The sequence below is a fragment of the Mixophyes fleayi genome, chromosome 3 (genome assembly GCF_038048845.1).
Source record: "Mixophyes fleayi isolate aMixFle1 chromosome 3, aMixFle1.hap1, whole genome shotgun sequence".
Lineage (NCBI taxonomy): Eukaryota > Metazoa > Chordata > Amphibia > Anura > Limnodynastidae > Mixophyes > Mixophyes fleayi.
This window is the reverse complement of record NC_134404.1, coordinates 70,449,507-70,470,469: the sequence shown is the minus strand read 5'-3', so window position 1 is coordinate 70,470,469 and position 20,963 is coordinate 70,449,507. Positions and strand designations below refer to the sequence as shown.

At 41.7% G+C, this 20,963-nt stretch overlaps 1 protein-coding gene across 1 annotated transcript in view; it reads right to left on the bottom strand.

The window, feature by feature from the left end:
- Nucleotides 1–20,578, bottom strand: part of GPC1 (glypican 1) — a 57,461-nt gene extending 36,883 nt beyond the window's left edge. Inside the window, exon 1 of the mRNA XM_075201695.1 lies at nt 19,415–20,578. Coding sequence (XP_075057796.1) covers nt 19,415–19,580 — 166 coding nt within the window. The 5' untranslated portion in view covers nt 19,581–20,578. The remainder of the gene's footprint in view (nt 1–19,414) is intronic.
- Between the last annotated feature and the right edge of the window lie 385 nt (nt 20,579–20,963).

Sequence of the window (20,963 nt, the reverse complement as noted above, 5' to 3'; positions counted from 1 at the left end):
GAAGCATGTCTAAAGGGCCAACGTCAATGAGGGCCATCGACCAATGCCTTAGCCTTACCTCCTTGTGTCTAGCCATACCAGAGGAATGGGAAAATCCTGCCCCAAAAGCTTACAATCCCAATTGAATATGAAGCAGCATAGGGCGTATTAGCATGAGAAAATGTGCTTACCGTGTAGTATGTGTATGAAAGTGTATGAGTGCCATACCATTAATATGAGAATATCTTTGGGAAGATACTTGAAGGAAGAAGTAAAAAAGCCAGACAAATAGGAGATAATGGCGTAAGTAGAAGCCAGTGTGAAATGCATTTATAGAGCAATGACATTAAAAAGTGATGATAAGATACATACATCATTATCCTTTTTTCATATATTTTTTTTAATAAAAGCATGAATATTTGTCTTGGACATGGCTCAGCAGGTTCCCTCCCAGAATATCCTCTCTGACCGGTCTGCAGAATGTGAGCAGTGCCATGTTTTCAGATTTCTTGTTGGTTGGTACATTCGCTATGAACACAAAGATGCGTGCAATAACTTCTTGTGATTGATTCATTTTAATAGCAACAGATAGTAAAAACAACAAAATAAAACACCAGCAAGATTGGATTGCTCAATGCATTTCTCTAAATTTCTTCAGTGCCCTAGGTCACCCCCAACCCTGACAGAATCTAACAACCAGAACACCTACTAATGATCCTGGAGGAGGTCTATGCATACCTCACAACTTTTCAAGATGGGGAATTGGGACATTGTGCTTGCTGCCATGTGTCAAGAGCATGGCCACTTCCCAAAGGGTATGTCCTGCACTTATAAGACCATATGCTGCCACTCCTTATACCGATTCCCCTCCCCTAAGAACACCCTTTCATTGTCTGCGCACCAGTAGCAGGTGCTCATGGGAACAGTGCACCACTACTGTGCTATGCAGCGGTGAACGGGACATACCTCTCAATCATCTGGCCCAATCAGGACGGCAGGATAAAACCCTGAAACAGGGACAGTTGTTAGGTATTGGCTATGTGTAAAACTATTCTATGCTAGGCACACACACTGCTATATCTGCATTAGACAATTGGTGAGGAGACTAATTCTAAACTGATTGGACCATTATTGTACATGTTGGTAAATGCAGTCGGAAGATTACTGCAGGTGCAACAGGCTTATTTGAGGCAAATGGCACAATGCACCACATATTGGTGTGTTTAAGATATGTCAGCCTGCATTATATAAATATGCATACATATGGCTGCTTTAATAAATAAGGAAAGTGTCCTGCCCCCCCCCCACCCCCGTTAAAGGACCATAAACCACAAAATTGGAATTCTTCTACTCCTGTTAAAAAGTAAAGTACTGCCTTTCCACTTTACTTACAGATATCCTAAGCTCCTCACATATCTTTAGGACAATATACTGATGGGATCTGATACAATAGGTGAGACTGAGTTTCTGTGACTGCACTGCCCCTGTGTATGAATTAACAGATCCACACTGTGCATTTCTGCAAAGCAAGTCTGCCTAGTTGTCAGTCATTGTCTGCATGTGCAGCTGGAGAAGCACCTTCTGCCTAACATGACAACCTGCTGCATAGGAGTTACCGAGACCGTTATGGACACATTTAGCTATGTCTCCATTTATTTTATACATATTATTCAACTCGGTAATAGACCTCTATTAATGTGAAAAAGTGACTTTACTACTCCTTAAACTGCCTAGTAATTATGTCTATATAGGGGACACAATCAAATAGTTTCTATCACAACCCCTTGGTGTCCTAGGAAGTATGTTTGTATTAAAGAGATGAGCCTCCTCTTTAAAGTTATTTGACTAAGGTAGCCCTATAAAAAACAAACACTAAAGCGGGACTGCATATAGGTCTAGATATATGGGTATATATAGGGGTTAGACATATAAATCCAACCCCTATATATCCTTAACAAAATCCAACTTATTGACTTGAATCTACCACGAGTGTTAACCTTACACTCAACTTAGGTACAGAACCCAATTCAAGCATAAATGCTGAAAAAGTTAATGCTGGTTATGATGGAACGATGTCAGACCATACAGTGCATCACAGCTGGCTGCGTATGGGGCTACGTGGCCGCAGACTGGTCAGAATGCCCAGACTGAGCCCTGTCCATCACCGAAAGCATCTAAAATGGGCACATGAGCGCCAGAACTGGTCCATGGAACAATGGAAAAAGGTGTCCAAGAGTTCAAGGTGCTGACTAGGCCTCCAAATTCCCCAGATCTCAGTCAATTCGAGCATCTGTGGGATGTGCTGGAAAAACAAGTCCAAGTCATGGAGGCCCCAGCTCGCAACTTACAGAACTTAAAGGATCTGCTGCTAACGTCTTGGTGCCAGATACCACAGGACACCTTCAGAGGTCTTGTGGAGTCCATGCCTCAACAGGTCAGAGCTGTTTTGGGGGCACGAAGGGGACCTATACAATATACAATATTAGGCAGGTGGTTTTAATGTTATGGCCAACTGGTGTATGTATATATATAATATATATATATATATATATATATATATATATATATATATATATATATATATATATTCTTTAAGTAGCAGCAATGTTGATGAGTTAGTGGCTCATACAGCAGAGGTCCCTGAGGGCAAACACTGCATTCTGTGACAAAATAAATGATGCAACAAGATGGCTCACTTTTACTTTATATGTTTCCAGACATTAAAATAGGGCACAAACCAGAAGCCAGTTCTACTTCAAGACCACGGTTTTCCTGAAAAAACGTATTGCTTTGCTATATAGCTTTTTCTCCACATATGTTGTGGCACAACGATGCACTGTGTATCCCATGTTACATCACATGGATGGGGCATGTCACACACCTGGACGGCAGAGCTAAGGTATCTTAGGACGTTTACATTCAAGCAATATATGTGTTGGGCAAAGCCTGTGGACATTCCTCAGATAATATCTGAGTGTCTGTCTGAAAGGTATGCACACCTATCCAGGAACAGTCTGACAGCACACAATGACATTGAAATATAAAATGCTGCTCATTGTCTCATCCCAATGTATAATCCTCCCTCACTTTCTCACATCATTAGTGACTCTGATGAACACATTACATGTGATAATGTATATTAGTCATAAAACATCATCTATTGTACTGTAATCCCTCTCATAATCTCCAGAGAATACAATGGATTTTTTAGATAGAAATCATCCCTTTTACCACCAACCTCATGAGTCCATTTAAAGGAAAACAACAACCTAAAATCTAAGTTACCCCATACGGTTACTATAGTTTAGTCTATACTTTGAGAAGTGGTAAAATATGTGTATTACTTGTATTGTTTTACGGTATGGATGCTAATGATGCAGCTGCTGTATTTTATATATTACGGGCCCGAGTCACTAAGGAGAGCAAAGCATAAAAAAGCAGTAACTTTGCACCTGGGCAAAATCATGTTACATTGGACGGGGAGGTAAATTTAAAATGTGGGGACAGATTTATAGTTGGGATAGGAGGACATGTCCTAGATCAACTTTAAATTTCAGTGTAAAAATAAAGCTATCAAGTATTTGTGTGCTAGATGAAAAAACAACCAGTATTTAACTTGTGTAAAATAATAAACTAATTTGCACCCCTTGCATTGTAACATGGTTTGACCCAGAACAAATGTACTCCTTGTTTTGCCTTACTTTCCTTAATGACTCAGGCCCTACATGTTTTGCCCCTTATGAGACAAGCACATATTACTGAAAAAAACATCTACACAGATGAAATGCGTTTCCTAGTAGGTCAACGGATGACACCATAACTCCCAGTAGGTCGTAATCATAGCACAGTTCGACTTTATTTCAGATCACCACTTAAAACACAAAGATAGCATACAGGATAACAACATACACCTCTACCACAAACTTGCCTATTCTTCGGGAACATCTGGGAGACTCCCGAATTTGGTGGAGTCCTCCCTGACCCCCAGCAGAGTAGGTCAGGCTCCTGGATCCTGCCTTTCCTTCTTGTAGAGAGGACGGAGCCTTGGTGACACAATTTGCATTTTCAGGACTCAGAGGGTGGGACCTGTCAAAGCAATTTGCATTGGCACAGCATCGCCGCCCATCTGCGTGATGATGCGATTGAAGCACTGCGCAGTAGAGAGCACGCCGTGATGATGCTGATTGCATACTCATGTACTTGTCCTTTGGACGACTAAGGAAGTATTATCAAGCACACAAAAAAAATTGGAACATTGTCAGGGAACCCATCATTAATTCGTTATAAATATTTTATGCTTTTAAATAAAGGGCACTCACCGTCATCAATGTAACCACGGTAACATTTCAAGTTACCACTTTTCTCTCTGTTTTATTTATTTGAAATCTTTAAGGCTTATTTATGAAGCACAGAAAATGCTGTCCAATACTGGTTCTTTATTTGAAAGCCTAATTGTCACGCTACAAGGTGAACTTCCACTTCCCAGTCCTGTAAAAGGGGAATGAACAAGGGGATTTCGAGAACTAGGGGACACACTTTGAAACTGGAGAAGGGAAGAGGTAACAGAAGGAAATATAAAGAAGAACTTTTTTACAGAAAGTGTGATAGCAATAGTCATCAGCTATTTATATAGCGCCACTAATTACATAGCGCTGAACAGAGAACTCACTCACATCAGTCCCTGCCCCAATGTAGCTTACAGTCCAAATTCCCTAACTTACACACACAGACTAGGGTCAATATATAGCAGACAATTAACCTACTAGCATGTTTTTGGAGTGTGGGAGGAAACCGGAGCACCAGGAGGAAACCCACACAAACACAGGGAGAACATACAAATTCCACACAATTAAGGCCATGGTTGGGAATTGAACTCATGACCCCAGTGCTGTGAGCCCTAAGTGCTAACCACTAAGCCAACATGCAGTTATGGAATGCAAGGGACAAACATTGCTATTGTTAAGACTTAGAAAGTAAAGCCTCCTCTCACTTCACTAGGGAAGTGGGCCGGATCAGGGAGGGCTTTTCTGCTCCTCCGGGAGAGCTCCCTAGGTATTAGTGAGTTTCTGGAGGTTCCAGGAGAGTAGGCAATCTGTCAAGCACAGCAGGAAATCCCCTATAAAATTCACCTACTCCACACAAATATCTCATCCCAATAATGTCACTCTGCGAGGTGAAATCTTGGTGCTGCATTTCTTCAAAAAATGACGAGCGCCTCTCCCCTGCTGTTTCTGTAAATTGCAGCTCTCCCGCAAATGCAGCCATCTTGCCCTGCAAACTTATGCGCCTGATGGAAATCTAGGCACACTTGTAGGCAGCAAGGAGCATGGCGGGTCCAATGGGATGTGGAGCTGCTGTTTTGTGCTTTGTAGATAACCTCCACTATGTTCTACAAGATCTACAAGAGCAGCTTGGTCTGACTTTATGATATCTCTTTCTCCATTTACTTATGTAGCAGGACTCAAGCAATTTGGTGTATAATCAAAACTATCATGACATTACTGCTAATACTAATGACCTATTGTTAGCATCATATTGATAAGTGACAAGCCGATGAGACTGAGGGAAAGAAACAGTGATAGATGTAACACCAGCGACAAAAAATATAAAACTGTAAGTGGCTATAACTCAGTTAAACTGCGTTAAAGGTAATGTTTAAACATTTAAATGATACAATTCTAATAATTTTGGGGTCTATTAATTAATAGGCGCATTTCCCCCCATTCAACATGATCCCTTATTGCACTGATAAGGGATGATACAACGTTATTAATAAATAATGCCTGGAAAACGCCTACGATAGAAGGCCGTCCCGGCGATGACTTTCCGTAACTAACAACTCCGGGTTCTGACCCGAAGTCGTTACTGCGCATGTGTGACCTTAGGCCACACGTGCGCAAAGCCATTTATCATTACTTAACAGAGGGGAGAGCAGGAAGGCTGCCGGAGAGGGGTCCCAAGATCCCACTCCTGCCATGCTCTACCCGAAGGGTAGAAACGCCAATGGCATCTTCAGAAGGTGTTAGCCATTGGGTCGAGCTCCGAAAATGTAGGCTTTTTGGAGCTTGTTAAGTTAGCCCAGACCGCAGTCCCCATTGAAAATACTGGGGACTGCAATTTAATGTAATACTTAGCGTAATGCATGTGATATCTGCTATATCTCCTGCGTTGGCTCTTGTTAGATAGGCATGTTACTTTTAAATGCGTACTCCATGAGAAAAAAAATGTTTCTGCATTTTTTTAAGGCTTAATAAATAAGACCCTTTGTCTCTTTAAAATCTGAAATTTTCCAGATATATGAAGATATTTGTCAACTGCGCCCTAAATGTAGTAAAAACAAACAAACAGTTTTCCTGTTTTGAGAAGCTATTATTAACCATTCAAGAAAAAATGTATTCATTTATTTTATTTATTAAGTTATTTATAGAGTCCGTACATACAGTGCAGCACTTCACAGAAAATGTTTAATCATTCACATCAGTCTCTGACCCAGTGGAGCTTACAATCTATATTCCCTACCACACACACACAAGATCATTTTGCCAGAGGCCAATTTATCTACCTTTGGAGTGTCTTCGGAATGTGTGAGGAAGTCAGAGCAACTGGAGGAAACTCACGCAAACACAGGGAGAACATACAAACTACATACAAATAGGGCCCTGGTCAGAATTCAACCCATGATCCCAACATTGTATAACCACTGTGCTGCCCAACATATAAATACAACTTTTAAGAAAATGTATTGTAAAAGTATTTCTGTATGTTGTCTATGCAAAAATCTCAAGTCACAAATATCACCCATGCAGTTTAGTTCTCTGGCACCGTAACAGTTAAAATCAACCTTTCTACACCTTGCGGCCAGATCCACATGTTGATTATGCTTTGTGACCAGAAATCTGATTTTTGACACGTCTTCACAACATGATTTGACTTGCTTAGTCCAAGAACCAAGCAGCAATTAGAATGCCTGACAAGAGATAAGATTTCTCTGTGGGAAGCAGACAATTAGGTCCTTACAAAAATGGTAAAATGACTACCACAAAAAGAGACAAGTTACCATGTAATTTTAATGTTCCACAGCTCAAAAGTTTTAGTCCTCCGCAACCGAGACACTATGCGTGAGAAGGCGGCATCAGAGCCGTAACTTAGAATTCTAGCGCCTGAGGCGAGAAAGACAAATGCCGCCCCCCTAGCTCTCAATTTTAACCAAATGAACCTAAAATATTCCTAAATTGCGCCCCTCTACAGTGTTATGCCCTGTGCGGTCTCCCCTGTCGCACAGCCCTAGTTACGGCCCTGGGGGGCATGGTCACATAACTTTGGGCATGCCACTTCAAATGGAAATGTTTGCACAGCGTTTCTAAAGTGCCATCCCCTAAAAACACCCATTTAATGCCGCGTGCAATTGCCGCTGGTGGTCATGCCATCGAAGGCACACCCGCCAGTAGGACACATCTCCTGGAATCGGGACAAAAGTCTTGAACTGCGGGACTATTACCCTTAAATCAGAACTGTCCCGCCTCAATCAGTACAGTTGGGAGGTGTGGCGTACTTGTCACCTACACTCAGTGAAGGTGGCCATCTTGTGGGCTACATCTGTATTCTTTCTATCAGTTCACACTACTAGCTAGTAACATCACTGACTTGCTCATCACTTTGCCTCATACTACAGTGATGTCACCAAATCCAAATCAATGGCTACATTCTCATATCGTTCATCCCACAGAATGTCTGCATCTACTGTGTTTAGGTGATGAGGAACATAATATGTGATGGCTGCATCTGTGTATGGACAGCCTGAAAGGAGCTGTACAGCTGACACTGAAATGACGTCTGTTGTACTAAAAAGGGGGTTCAGCAACTGAGCTTTGCAGCTCTGGTGGATCTCAGTGGCCAGGCACTGGGCAGTTGGTGTTACCTCAGACTCCAGGAGCTGTTAATAGGTTTGCCACCTGTTTTCACCCAGACAGTTTGGGTTTCAGAGGTCTTGTCCAGTACATTGTTTACTGTCTGGGTTCCAGAGAAGTAGGTAAACAGACCTGCTAAGAACACAGCTTGTCGCTACATATCAGAGGAATGATGTCTAGAGTGTCTGCTATCATTGCTCTTAATGGCTGCAATAAGGGTACTGTGCATCCTGAGACATGACAAGTTACCTTGCTTGGCGGCACTTGCACTGTACCTGCAATTGGGCTTAAGTAGTTCCTTTGTAACAGGGAGCAGGTCCTACCAGTATTCAGTGGTGGGTGGATGTCACCAGTGTCATAAGCTCTGCAATATATTGGGGGTGTATTGTTTTCTGGGGAGTGAGTCACCAGTATAAGCTTTGCATTTGAGGGAGGTAGTCAACAGAGCAAGCCCTGCATTGTACAGGGGATGGGGGATAAACTCTGTATTGTAGTGGGTGGAGGATATGACCAGGATAAGCTCTGTATTGTACTGAATGGAGGATATGACCAGGATAAGCTCTGCAGTGTACTGGGTGGAGGATATGACCAGGATAAACTCTGCATTGTATTGAATGGAGGATATGACCAGAATAAGCTCTGCATTGTACTGGGTGGAGGATATGACCAGGATAAGTTCTGCATTGTAATGGGTAAAGATAAGACCAGGATAAGCTCTGCATTGTATTGGGCAAAGATATGACCAGAATAAGCTCTGCATTGTACTGGGTGGAGGATATGGCCAGGATAAGCTCTGTATTGTATTGAATGGAGGATATGACCAGGATAAGTTCTGCATTGTATTGGGTAAAGATATGACCAGGATAAGCTCTGCATTGTACTACATGGAGGATATGGCCAGGATAAGCTCTGTATTGTACTGGGTGGAGGATATGATCAGGATAAACTCTGCATTGTATTGGATGGAGGATATAACCAGGATAAGCTCTGCATTGTAGTGGGTGGAGGATATGACCAGGATAAGCTCTGCATTGTACTGGATGGAGGATATGACCAGGATAAGCTCTGCATTGTACTGGGTGGAGGATATGACCAGGATAAGCTCTGCATTGTACTGGATGAAGGATATGACCAGGATACACTCTGCACTGTACTGGGTGAGGGATATGACCAGGATAAGTTCTGCATTGTATTGGGTAAAGATATGACCAGGATAAGCTCTGCATTGTACTGGGTGAAGGATATGACCAGGATAAGCTCTGCACTGTACTGGGTATATGATATGACCAGGATAAGCTCTGCACTGTACTGGGTTGATGATATGACCAGGATAAGCTCTGCATTGTACTGGGTGGAGGATATGACCAGGATAAGCTCTGCATTGTACTGGGTGAAGGATATGACCAGGATAAGCTCTGCACTGTACTTGGCGGAGGATATGACCAGGATAAGCTCTGCAATGTACTGGGTGGAGGATATGACCAGGATAAACTCTGTATTGATGTGGGTGGAGGATATGACCAGGATAAGCTCTGCATTGTACTGGGTGAAGGATATGACCAGGATAAGCTCTGCATTGTACTGGGTGAATTATATGACCAGGATAAGCTCTGCGTTATACTGGGTGGAGGATATGACCAGGATAAACTCTGTATTGTAGTGGGTGGAGGATATGACCAGGATAAGCTCTGCATTGTACTGGGTGAAGGATATGACCAGGATAAGCTCTGCACTGTACTGGGTGGAGGATATGACCAGGATAAGCTCTGCATTGTACTGGGTGAAGGATATGACCAGGATAAGCTCTGCATTGTACTGGGTGAAGGATATGACCAGGATAAGCTCTGCATTGTACTGCGTGAATGATATGACCAGGATAAGCTCTGCATTGTACTGGGTGGAGGATATGACCAGGATAAACTCTGTATTGTAGTGGGTGGAGGATATGACCAGGATAAGCTCTGCATTGTACTGGGTGAAGGATATAACCAGGATAAGCTCTGCATTGTACTTGGTGGAGGATATGACCAGGATAAGCTCTGCATTGTACTGGGTGGAGGATATGACCATGATACGCTCTGCACTGTTCTGGGTGGAGGATATGACCAGGATAAGTTCTGCATTGTATTGGGTAAAGATATGACCAGGATAAGCTCTGCATTGTATTGGGTAAAGATATGACCAGGATAAGTTCTGCATTGTACTGGGTGGAGGATAAGACCAAAATAAGGTCTGCATTGTACCTGGTGGAGGATATGACCAGGATAAGCTCTGCATTGTACTGGGTGAAGGATATGACCAGGATAAGCTCTGCATTGTACTGGGTGAAGGATATGACCAGGATAAGCTCTGCATTGTACTGGGTGAAGGATATGACCAGGATAAGCTCTGCATTGTACTGGGTGAAGGATATGACCAGGAAAAGCTCTGCACTGTAGTGGGTGAAGGATATGACCAGGATAAACTCTGCATTGCATGTGGGAGAGTTCATTAAAATAAGAAGCGTGAAGTAAGCTCTGCATTGTACTGGAGGGGTTATCAGAAAAAGCTCTGCCCCGTACTAGGGGAATAAAAGATGTCACCGGAGTAAAACCTCCATTGTATTGAGGGAGGGGGTGTCACCAGAGTAATATCTGCATAGAACTAAGGAAAGAGTGGGGTTACCAGAGTAGGGTCTGCGTTTTACCTGGGAGTCATCACAAAAAAGGAGGTGTTCTCAGAATAAACCCTGCACTGTCCTGGAGGGGTCATCACACTAATCCCTGTATTGTACTAGGAGAGTGGGTCACTAGAGTAAACTGCACATACACCAGAATAGGCTCTGTGTTGTATTATAGTTTCTGCATGCAGTCACCAGGTTGGGACCCTGCATTGTACGAAGTAACCATATACGTGGGGGTCTGCAGTACTCTGAGGCCGTTCAGATGTACAATACTCACTATTTAATCCTTATACTAGTATACATTGCAGGTGCACTATATACAGTATATACCTTTTGCCACAGCAAGACATATCATTTAAACCTTGTTTTCCCCTGCACTGGCATTGTACCTTTCCGGTTTTTATATTTAGCAAACGGTTTTATCTTATTATTTTAAATTATACATACCATATGTTCTTTCGTTTCTTCTTGGCTCATTTATTACTAGAGAGTTCTGGTTCAGGTATTTCATAGAAAGACTCTAACTGGTCTATTCACCCCTGAGCAGAATATAAGATTAATGGCACTAGAAACAAAGGCACCTATCAGCCATTGTACAAGCCAGCAGACACGCAAATTAACAATGCAGGGTGGAAACTCAATAGGATGTATAGTAGGAGGGATCAACAGTAGAATAAAGAAGAGCAATGAATGGCAGACAAGACAAACCTTTTACCAATGCATCAAGGCATACACCAGATTTTTTTTGTATCCAACTAAACTGATAGGGGAAGCTGCAGTGTCAGTGCTAACCATTCTGTTCCCTGAGGGAGAAACTGAAATAGCAGGTGTCACATTTTTTACACATGCCAATAGCCACATTATAATAATTTTATTCATTAGTAAAGGGGTCTTCCACCTTCCAGTATCTCTCGCCATAATCAGAGTCCCCAAACACATAAACCAGCAGTGACCTCCATAGGGAATGATGCAGAAGTAAAGTGTCACTTGTGTTTGAACCGCTTGTTATTCTATTGAGCTCTGGCTGTATAATAATAAGCAGCACATCACTGCTGTGTGCCTCGTTACTGAGTTCACCCAAGTGGCTCTACACATTGTTTTGTGGGTCCACATTGCTATCATTTAAGGTAGCAGTATGGGTCTCAGAGTACGCCCCCTCCTCTTGACTGCTATATTGCTGGTGCATAATTAGGATGAGAAGGTGGAGAACACAAAACATTAAAGCAGAAAATCACAAACTTAGGCCTAGATTTACTAAGCTGCGGGTTTGAAAGAGTGGGGATGTTGCCTATAGCAACCAATCAGATTCTACTGTCATTTTGTAGAAAGCACTAAATAAATGAAAGCTAGAATCTGATTGGTTGCTACAGGCAACATCCCCACTTTTTCAAACCCGCAGCTTAGTAGATCTAGCCCTTAGTCTTTTGCCGCTGTAAAATATCTGTAATTGAATGAACAGCGGCTCAGTAAAGTCACAGCCCTCAGCAGAACAGGGATGTGCATATAGACAGTAGCATATGATTCCCCATAAGTCTTGTACTTATAATATAAGTAGGCTACCCTGAATACAAGCTCAGGTAAACAGTACCCAGTTTTATACTAAGGCATGACTAAGCCTAAGAGTCAGGCAGTCTCTGTGCTGAAAAACAATGACAATTCGGAGTCATTTCTATTGAGGTCAATGGATGCACATCTTCCCTAAGATCCTACTGGCTTCTTTATTTGCCTAACTGAATTGTACATTATTTTGTCTGCCAACTGTTATATGCATTGTTACAGAACAAACAGGATGGAACAGAAGCAATATACTTATGCTAGGCAGATGCTGTTGTTACAATGCACTGCAGTCTTTTTTTTTTTTTTTAGCATTTATTCCTGTCCCCGTTTTCATTGGTACAGTGTTTAAAACAGAACTGAGTTATGATTTAGCAGTAGGGATGTTTATTCAAGCTGTGGTTAGACTGAAACAAATACTTGGCTTCCTAAACATGCCAGCAGCATCTGTGACCAATGTTTACAAATACTACTTGACTCATCTCAAGATTAGACTGTATGTAAGGAGTTTATATTTTACCTCGCTCTGTTACAGGATTATAACAATATTTATAATTCACTGGTGATGTATGCCATAGATAAAATGGGAGTTGTGAATAATGCTGACAATAGAAAAGAAACAACACTTTTTCTGCCATCTATTGCAATTGAAGATATGGGCTTGTTTCAGTAAGGAACGTAAATGCCAATATGTGCCGTGTTTTGCAATAATTTGCATTGCGTATGCCCTGGAACTAACCACATGCCATAGAATGTAAGTGTATGCAACTTATCTTCGAATGCAAAGGATACTCAGTACGGCTACGAGTTCATGGGTGTATGCACATAGTTAATGTACATTCAGGGCATGCCAAGCTCAAGCGCAAGCAGCAACACCTGATTCAAGCTTAGGGTATCACCAAGGTGCGCGATTTTTCAGTCGTATCCACACATGCCAACGTTTAAGTTCCGGGGGAGAAACCATGTGACATGGGGTAGGAGGAAGGCATGGTGACCATTGGTACGTCACCATAGCGCCGTCTCCACTATAAAAATGATGCAATTACGACCTCCCCCCCCCCCTCCATTCACTGACGTGAATTTCGGCAAATGCAAGAGCTTTGCCTACGCTTCCTGGAGCCTCCCAGGAATTCCAGGAGTAGGCAAGTATGGTCGTATCACTTGCACCAGCTACAAGTCAGGTGTAAATGCTAGAACATGTGTTTGCAATAAAGAGCAACTGTAAAAATGAAATTATGTACAGCAGACATTAATAACATCCTGATGAATGTATTTCATAGGGAAAAAATAAAACTTTTTTTTAATGTGTTGTCATTAATGGCTATATTATTAACAGGTGAATACTTTTTTTTTCCTGTGCGTTATGATGGTACTTTATATCCACATACATACTGTACATATCCAGCAGTTGTTGTGTTTGTCTTAATATGGCAAGTGCTGTGTATGTATGCAGAACGTACCGAGACCGTATTCAACATGAGACGTTTCTTCAAAACCGCTTCTCGTCAAATACGGACGTGGATATGCCCGATTTACGTACGCACAATGGGCCCGATTCATTAAGGAAAGTAAGGCAAAAAAAGAGTACGTTTTCTCCTGGACAAAACCATGTTACAATGCAAGGGGTGAAAATTAGTTTATTATTTTACACATATGTTAAATACTGTCTGTTTTTTCATGTAGCATACAAATACTTGATAGCTTTATTTGTACACTGAAATTTAAAGTTGATCTGGGACATGCTCTACCACAACTATAAATTTTCCACCACATTTTACATTTACGTTCCCCTCCAATACAACAAGGTTTTGCCAAGGTGCAAAGTTACTCTTTTTTTTGCTTTACTTTCCTTAATGAATCAGGCCCTATGTGTGCAGAAGATATCTGCTTATAATGACAATTCATTTTTTTCTGATTCCTAAGAAAGTCATTTATGTTGTGTAAGAAGCACAGAAGCCTCTTTGTGCCAGGTTCCCACCAGGGTGCACGGGCTGGTGAAGCAGGATGGTGACACTTGTAGAGGAACAACACTTTGCACCAGCTGGTAGTTGGAGTGTGACAGAGTGAGGCCGTCTCCTTGCACTATGGAGTAGACGCACCAGCGCTCTTGTGGAGCAGTTCAACACAAGGTTTTATTTGCAGAGTGAGATTACTGAAAAGAGATAAAGTTGTGGAGTGTGTGCATGTCTAGAAGCATTCATACTTTCTATTGGACACATTTTGCAACTTCCAGTTGCACATCAGAGGAAGCACATTTCTAGGTGCACTTTGCATAATATAGATAAAAGCTTAACACAAGAGTGCTACATGCATTGAACACACTCCCGATGTCTCCTCACTCTCATGTTTAATGAAATAAGAAAGAGAGAAAGGTTAATGTAATTAAATGGGTGGTTATAAAGTGGTAGGAGGTTGGACTTTCATGTTTACACTTTTGTATAGTAGTTCCCCCTAAGGTTTTTTTCACCTCCCCGCAGTTTCCCAAAAACTGACCGCAGGCGTGCTCCATGCAATGTCCTGGACAGACCATCTGGCCTTACTGGAGCAAAACGAAGGTGTTTGGTAGTGCCAATCCAGTGCACTTTGCAAATAAAGTTTTTGTTCTATTAATCACATTGCCAAAATATCAGTATGCATATTAGCCCCTTGTCAGAAGCTGTGGGCGTAATCACAGGCTGTGGGTGTGCGCCCACTCTGCTGCTAGTGGTTGGTGCTGTCTCACCTGAGCCACCAAGGTATGATAGGGAGAGAAAACAGAGGTTGCCCCCACCTCTGCGGCATCATCGGCTCCTCAGACTGAGAGTGTGGCGCTTGGCTGTGACATAGCAGTGCAATGTTAATAAATAATGCTTGTCCTCTACACACTATGAAGTCAGTCATTTTGTTAATGCATAAGATGCTTTCTGATTGCAGATTGCTGACTACTAATTCATTAGGACCTAGTGACATCACCTTAACAATGTCATTGTGTTCTACTGAAATGATAGGAAGTAGTCACACACTGCCTGCACTGCGTAAAGACAACAGGTGTACTTGAGTACTGTGGTGATAGACTGATACACTTCACGGGCTGCATGGATGACCCCATAACCTTCAATAGAGCAGCACATTATCCTTAATCTAAGTGAATACAGTAAATGTAATCAAAGAAAGAGACACCTGTTTGTAATAACATACAAATGTCTCACAGCACTGGGGTCATGAGTTTGATTCCCGACCATGGCCTTATCTGTGTGGAGTTTATACGTTCTCCCCATGTTTGCATGGGTTTCCTCCGGGTGCTCCAGTTTTCTGCCACACTCCAAAAATATACTAGTAGGTTAATTGCTATCAAATTGACCCTAGTCTGTGTGTTAGTGAATTTAGACTGCAAGCTCTATTGGGGCAGGGACTGATGTGAGTTCTCTGTACAGCGCTGCGGAGTTAGTGGCGCTATATAGATAAATAAATGATGATGATGAAATAACACCTGGTTAACATGCCTGATTGCAGAGATACAAGGTTTTTGGATCAATCCATGATTCTAGTCATGCCTCCAATAAGAGGCTGTCCCTGTGAGATAGAACCAATGAGAGAGGGACTCTCCCTGGCTGACCTATCTGTGCAAGCATATTGGCCATATGTGTGCTGTAGGTTATTGTTAAATAATTCCGATACTAATATTTGCCTTAGTCCTGCGGAAATAGACATTTCCGCTAGATTTACGGCAAATAAATTCTTTATAAATCGGCCCCCTAGGAGGTTGTCATTCTAGAGACTTTCCGCTCAGTAGCATGTTGCAAAACACATCAATACTCAAACTAGTCCTAAAGGAGTACTAAAGTTTCAATACTAGAAACGTATTGAAAATCTATAAATGGTGGTGGAAAGACATCAATATCAAAGTTTCCCCTTTCGCCCTTTACCAACCCATTGGGTGTGACTAATCTTTCTCTTTTGTCTATTTGTGTGATCTTTGATTCCCTATTCCCAAAAACCCCTAACATCTTCTTCTCATACCCCAGGCACTTGGCAGACAATGATTCACACATTCCTCACTCTGTCACTCACTTCTCTGATAACCTTGGGGAGAAATCTCATACTCTTGATGGCTTCCTCGATTACAGATGTATACGCTTGTTTCAACTCAGTTCTTTCCCCAAAGCTATTTTTCTAAAATTAATGAAGATTCACAAATCAATCCTGAGCTGCCTTGTCAGTGTGACAGTAAGAGCCTGATTAAGACCCCATGGGGCCCTAGGCAAGATACTGGTTTGTCCCACCCCCTCCATTTGTCAAAAATCACACATCACACAAATGTGTTTAAGTAAGTTGGGCCCCTCAGTGCCCACTGGAAGCTAGGCAGGAGCCTAGGGGGTAAATGTATCAAGCTGAGAGTTTGCCAACAGGTTTGAAAAGTGGTGATGTTGCCTATAGCAACCAATCAGATTCTAGCAATCATTTTGTAGAATGCACTAAATAAATGACAGCTAGAATCTTATTGGATTTTCAAACCCGCTGGAAAACTCTCAGCTTGATACATTTACCCCTAGGTTGCCTGAAGGATGATCCGGTTCTGGTGACAGTATCCTACTGCGTCCATTGACATTCTATTTCCCATTATACTGTCCATTTAAATAGTGCAGACCATGATAAAGGATATCTCACAATTCACTCTCAAATTAATTGGAGGTCTATCTGTTATTACATTGAGATATCTTTGAAATTGGGAGATGCAATGTTTTTCTATCTGTTCTGCTCATGTTGGCATCCTGAAAGCTTGAGAGGCACTGTATGCATTCTGGAATTTTCAATAGTGATTTAATAACAAGGAGCCTGATTCATTAAGGATCTTAACTTAAGAAACTTCTTATTTCAGTCTCCTGGACAAAACTATGTTACAATGCAAGGGGTGAAAATTAGTATTCTGTTTTGCACATAAGTTAAATACTGACTGTTTTTTCATGTAGCACACAAATATCAACTTTAAATTTCAGTGTATAAATAAGCTAACAAGTATTTGTGTGCTACATGAAAAAACAGTAAGTATTTAACGTATGTGCAAAAAAGAAAACTAATTTGCACCCCTTGCATTGTAACATGGTTTTGTCCAGGAAACTTAAATAAGAAACTTCTTAATTTAAGATCCTTAATGAATCAGACCCAAGATCTGCAACAACAAATACATATGTGAACGAATGCGTTAATGTTGGCCATATATTTACCGCCCTGCCACGCAGTTTGGCTGCTAGATCACACTTGCAGAGAGCCAAACTGGATACAACCTGGTCATTCTATGCTCAGGCTTGATCAATTCTGAACAAACGGGGGACTTTAGAGTGGTCACATGATGTCTGGACACACAGACCAATAGTGGTCATCTTTGGGTCAGATCTAACATGACTTATAATGATCCATATTGGACTATTAAAGGGCATCACACTCTTTTTGGGCCTACCCAAACTGTAATATTGGCCAGTTGCCAGAAATGTATTATTATTATAAATAATTTATATAGTGGCAGCATACTCTGTTGTGCTTTACAATAAAAAAAAAATACAGTGATAAAACAAGACTGGGCATGGACAAGCAGAACTAAGAGGGCCTGCTCACAAGCTTCAATCTATTTCACCTGTGGTATTATAGAAGTTGTCTCTAACCTTTTATAGGTAATTCGTCCTCTGCCAGCAGACAATCTATTGCTTTTGCTGTTATGCGATTGGCCCTATATCGCAGCTTGTGTGCTCACAAATGATCTGCAATGCCTGATAAAAATTCATCCAATTTAGATTGGATTATAATCGCTACAGCCCTGTGTGCGTGATCATATTCCAACGACATTAACAGGCAATCTGAAGTCATCTGGATGCAACAATTGTTTCCAAAATGGACATTGGTCCTTCTACCTAGCACTGGACTCTGTGAGTCTTCTGACCTATAAACATGTTACCATAAATCAGTCTAGTTAAATATATTACTACCCTATAACACTGTCCTCTGGCATATAACACTGTCTAGGGAGCCACTTAACACTGGTTAGTAACACATATAACAGCAACACAATGTGCAATAAAAACCACACAACACATTAATTAGTAATAAATTCTAAGTTACACCTGGTGACAGCTTACTTTATTAATTAAGTTTACATATGTTTCATGTTTATCTATTTTCATCGTAGACACTGACTGACCAAATGAATCTAATCATCATGAGAAAATATCTGCTAGTGTCTTTGCTTTTTTCCCGTGCTCAAAAACCATATACCCTGTACAATGTTATAATATAACTAATGATATAATATAACTAATGCTCTAATGTGCCAATGACCTGAGAAGAGACTGAGGTATAAATCTGACATGTTCTAACAGGACTAATGCACACACCTGGAGTCTTAGTGGGAATCTCGACTAGGCTGACAGACTTGGTACATGGCTGAAACCTTACTGGAAACAGACCTATAATGACTCTCTGGGAATCAGACTGACAACTCACCTGAGATGTCAGGCTCTGTACACAGGTGAGAAACCCCTGGAGAACTCACCAAAGATGTCAGACTGAGATACCAGTATCTTAATGGATAACACAATTTGAGTACATACATGTATTTTACATTAGTTCTTCTTACACTTTATTTGATTTAAACAAGAAATTGACTGCGACAAGCATCTGTGTGATTGAGATAATGATCGGTAAGCCTACATTTGACACATGACAATATGTAACTTAGTTCAGAACTCAAGCAGTAGATTTTATTTTGCAATTTGTCTCTAGCACATAACTGGAGGTCAGCCTGAAAGTCTACTCAGTACATTCTGAAATGAAGAGAGTTAAGTGAGCTCTATAATATTTCTCATTATCCTTACCCTGTATAATAATGACATTATATTGAGACCACTGTCTAAATGATTAACATGAGTTAACTGGTCAGAACTAATACCTGAGACTGACTGACACAGTATAATGAGTCCACTGTGGGGGACACAAAGCAGTGATAACGCTTTCAATGGAAATTCTACAACACTCCAGTGGGGCACTAACTCTAATCTACTAGCTGGGGCACTTACCTATGAATTACCCATGAACAATGACAGGGGTGCATAACAATCCAGTGTGCATAGTGGGACACTTACCTGACCCACCGATTCCTACTCTTAAATGATACACACCACTTATTTTGTAGCTAGTAAGGTTAAAACCTTTGCTACTTCTGCCCATGTGCACAATAAGGATACTATTCAGTAAACGCTCTTCCAAAAGTGATAAGATGTATCCTCCTGACCACCATTCTCTTTTACATTATGTACTATCATTGCATATAAGTGGTACTCACCTGATATCTCTGACTGGGGAACCCCACTGAGGCTGAAGCCCTTGGCACTATACACCTGTTTCACCGCTTCACAGCTCTTAGCTTTGTTCCCCGTTTCTCCAGCTACCCAATTCACAAAGAAGACAACTCCAAGATGCCACCACGAGTACCCGCTCAGCCACTCCATGTTCTCAGTGTATGGAATATTTAGAGAAGCCAAAAATAAAGTTGTGGGAGTCAATTAGAGGCAAAATAAGCAACATGCACAGTCCAGCAGGGAAAAAGCCTCAGAGTTTGTCCTATACCGTTGAATGGACCTCACTGTGAATAGCAGAGGCACCAGCTAGCAAATCAGCTGGGGGATGTGTGGTGCTGTGCATTCATGTGACATCAGGGGCACAAAGGAGCCCCAGGATATAAAGAAAGCAGAGTGGTTGAGACAGGACATGTCCAAAATGTGGATGCGTTTACACTGAGCTAGTACCACACACAATCCCTGGCACTGCGCTGGAACCAGGCTGGAGCTGTGACAATGCACTGATATAAAGCTGGGGCTGTGACACTGCACTGAATGAGGTTGGAGCTGTGACACTGAAGCCAGGCAGCTCCAATGAGTACAGGGAGGATGCTTATCCAATATGCTTTCGATGACAGGGTGTAGTCCTTTATTTATTTATGTTGTTATATTGTAGCTGAAAGGATTCCTAGAGCACACACCGCATCTGCTCTCACACTGTGCTAGCGATCACTTCCAACGACCTATATAGACAATGTTGCAGTTCTTCCAAATGTTCCCTTGGTCAGCTGTGTGACTTTGGCTCTTTTGTGCCGCTGATCTCTACATGGTCTCTTCCCCTAACAGATATCTCGGTTCAGTACAAGGTCCTCCCTCATTGTGCTGTACAGTGGGTCCCTTACTGTAAGGGATGGAAAGGTGTCACAGAACGTGTGATGTCCACAGAGCCAGATGCTGTCCAGCGCAGTATCAGTATTATACTGGTGCTTGCGGTATATGCCCAGTGATAGATGGAGGTGCTGCTCCCCGGTCTGTCTCCTGTGCAAGATGATGCTGATCCCGTGTGCGATGCTGCAGCTGCTCCTGTACCGGCCGATGCTTCTCTGCACTGATAGATGCCGCCGTGCCCTCCACTCCTGTGCACACTGAGGCTTCCAACACGAACTGCACAGAGCACATTGAAGAAGCTCAGCCAACCAGAGGCTCTGTCACAACCTAGTGCTGCTGGAATACAATAGAGATTCTGATTGGGTGTCGTGGTCAGTAAGCCAAGAGGTGGAGATTGGATGGGTGTGCATATTTATTTATACAATAGCTATAACACTCTATCTATCTATCTCTCTATCACACACATATATATATACATATATATATATATATATCGATCTTATATTTATCTAATACTGATCTATCTATCTATCTATCTATCTATCTATCTATCTATCTATCTATCACATATCTATCTATCTATCCCCTATCTATCTATCTATCTATCTATCACATATCTATCTATCTATCACATATCTATCTATCTATCTATCTATCTATCTATCT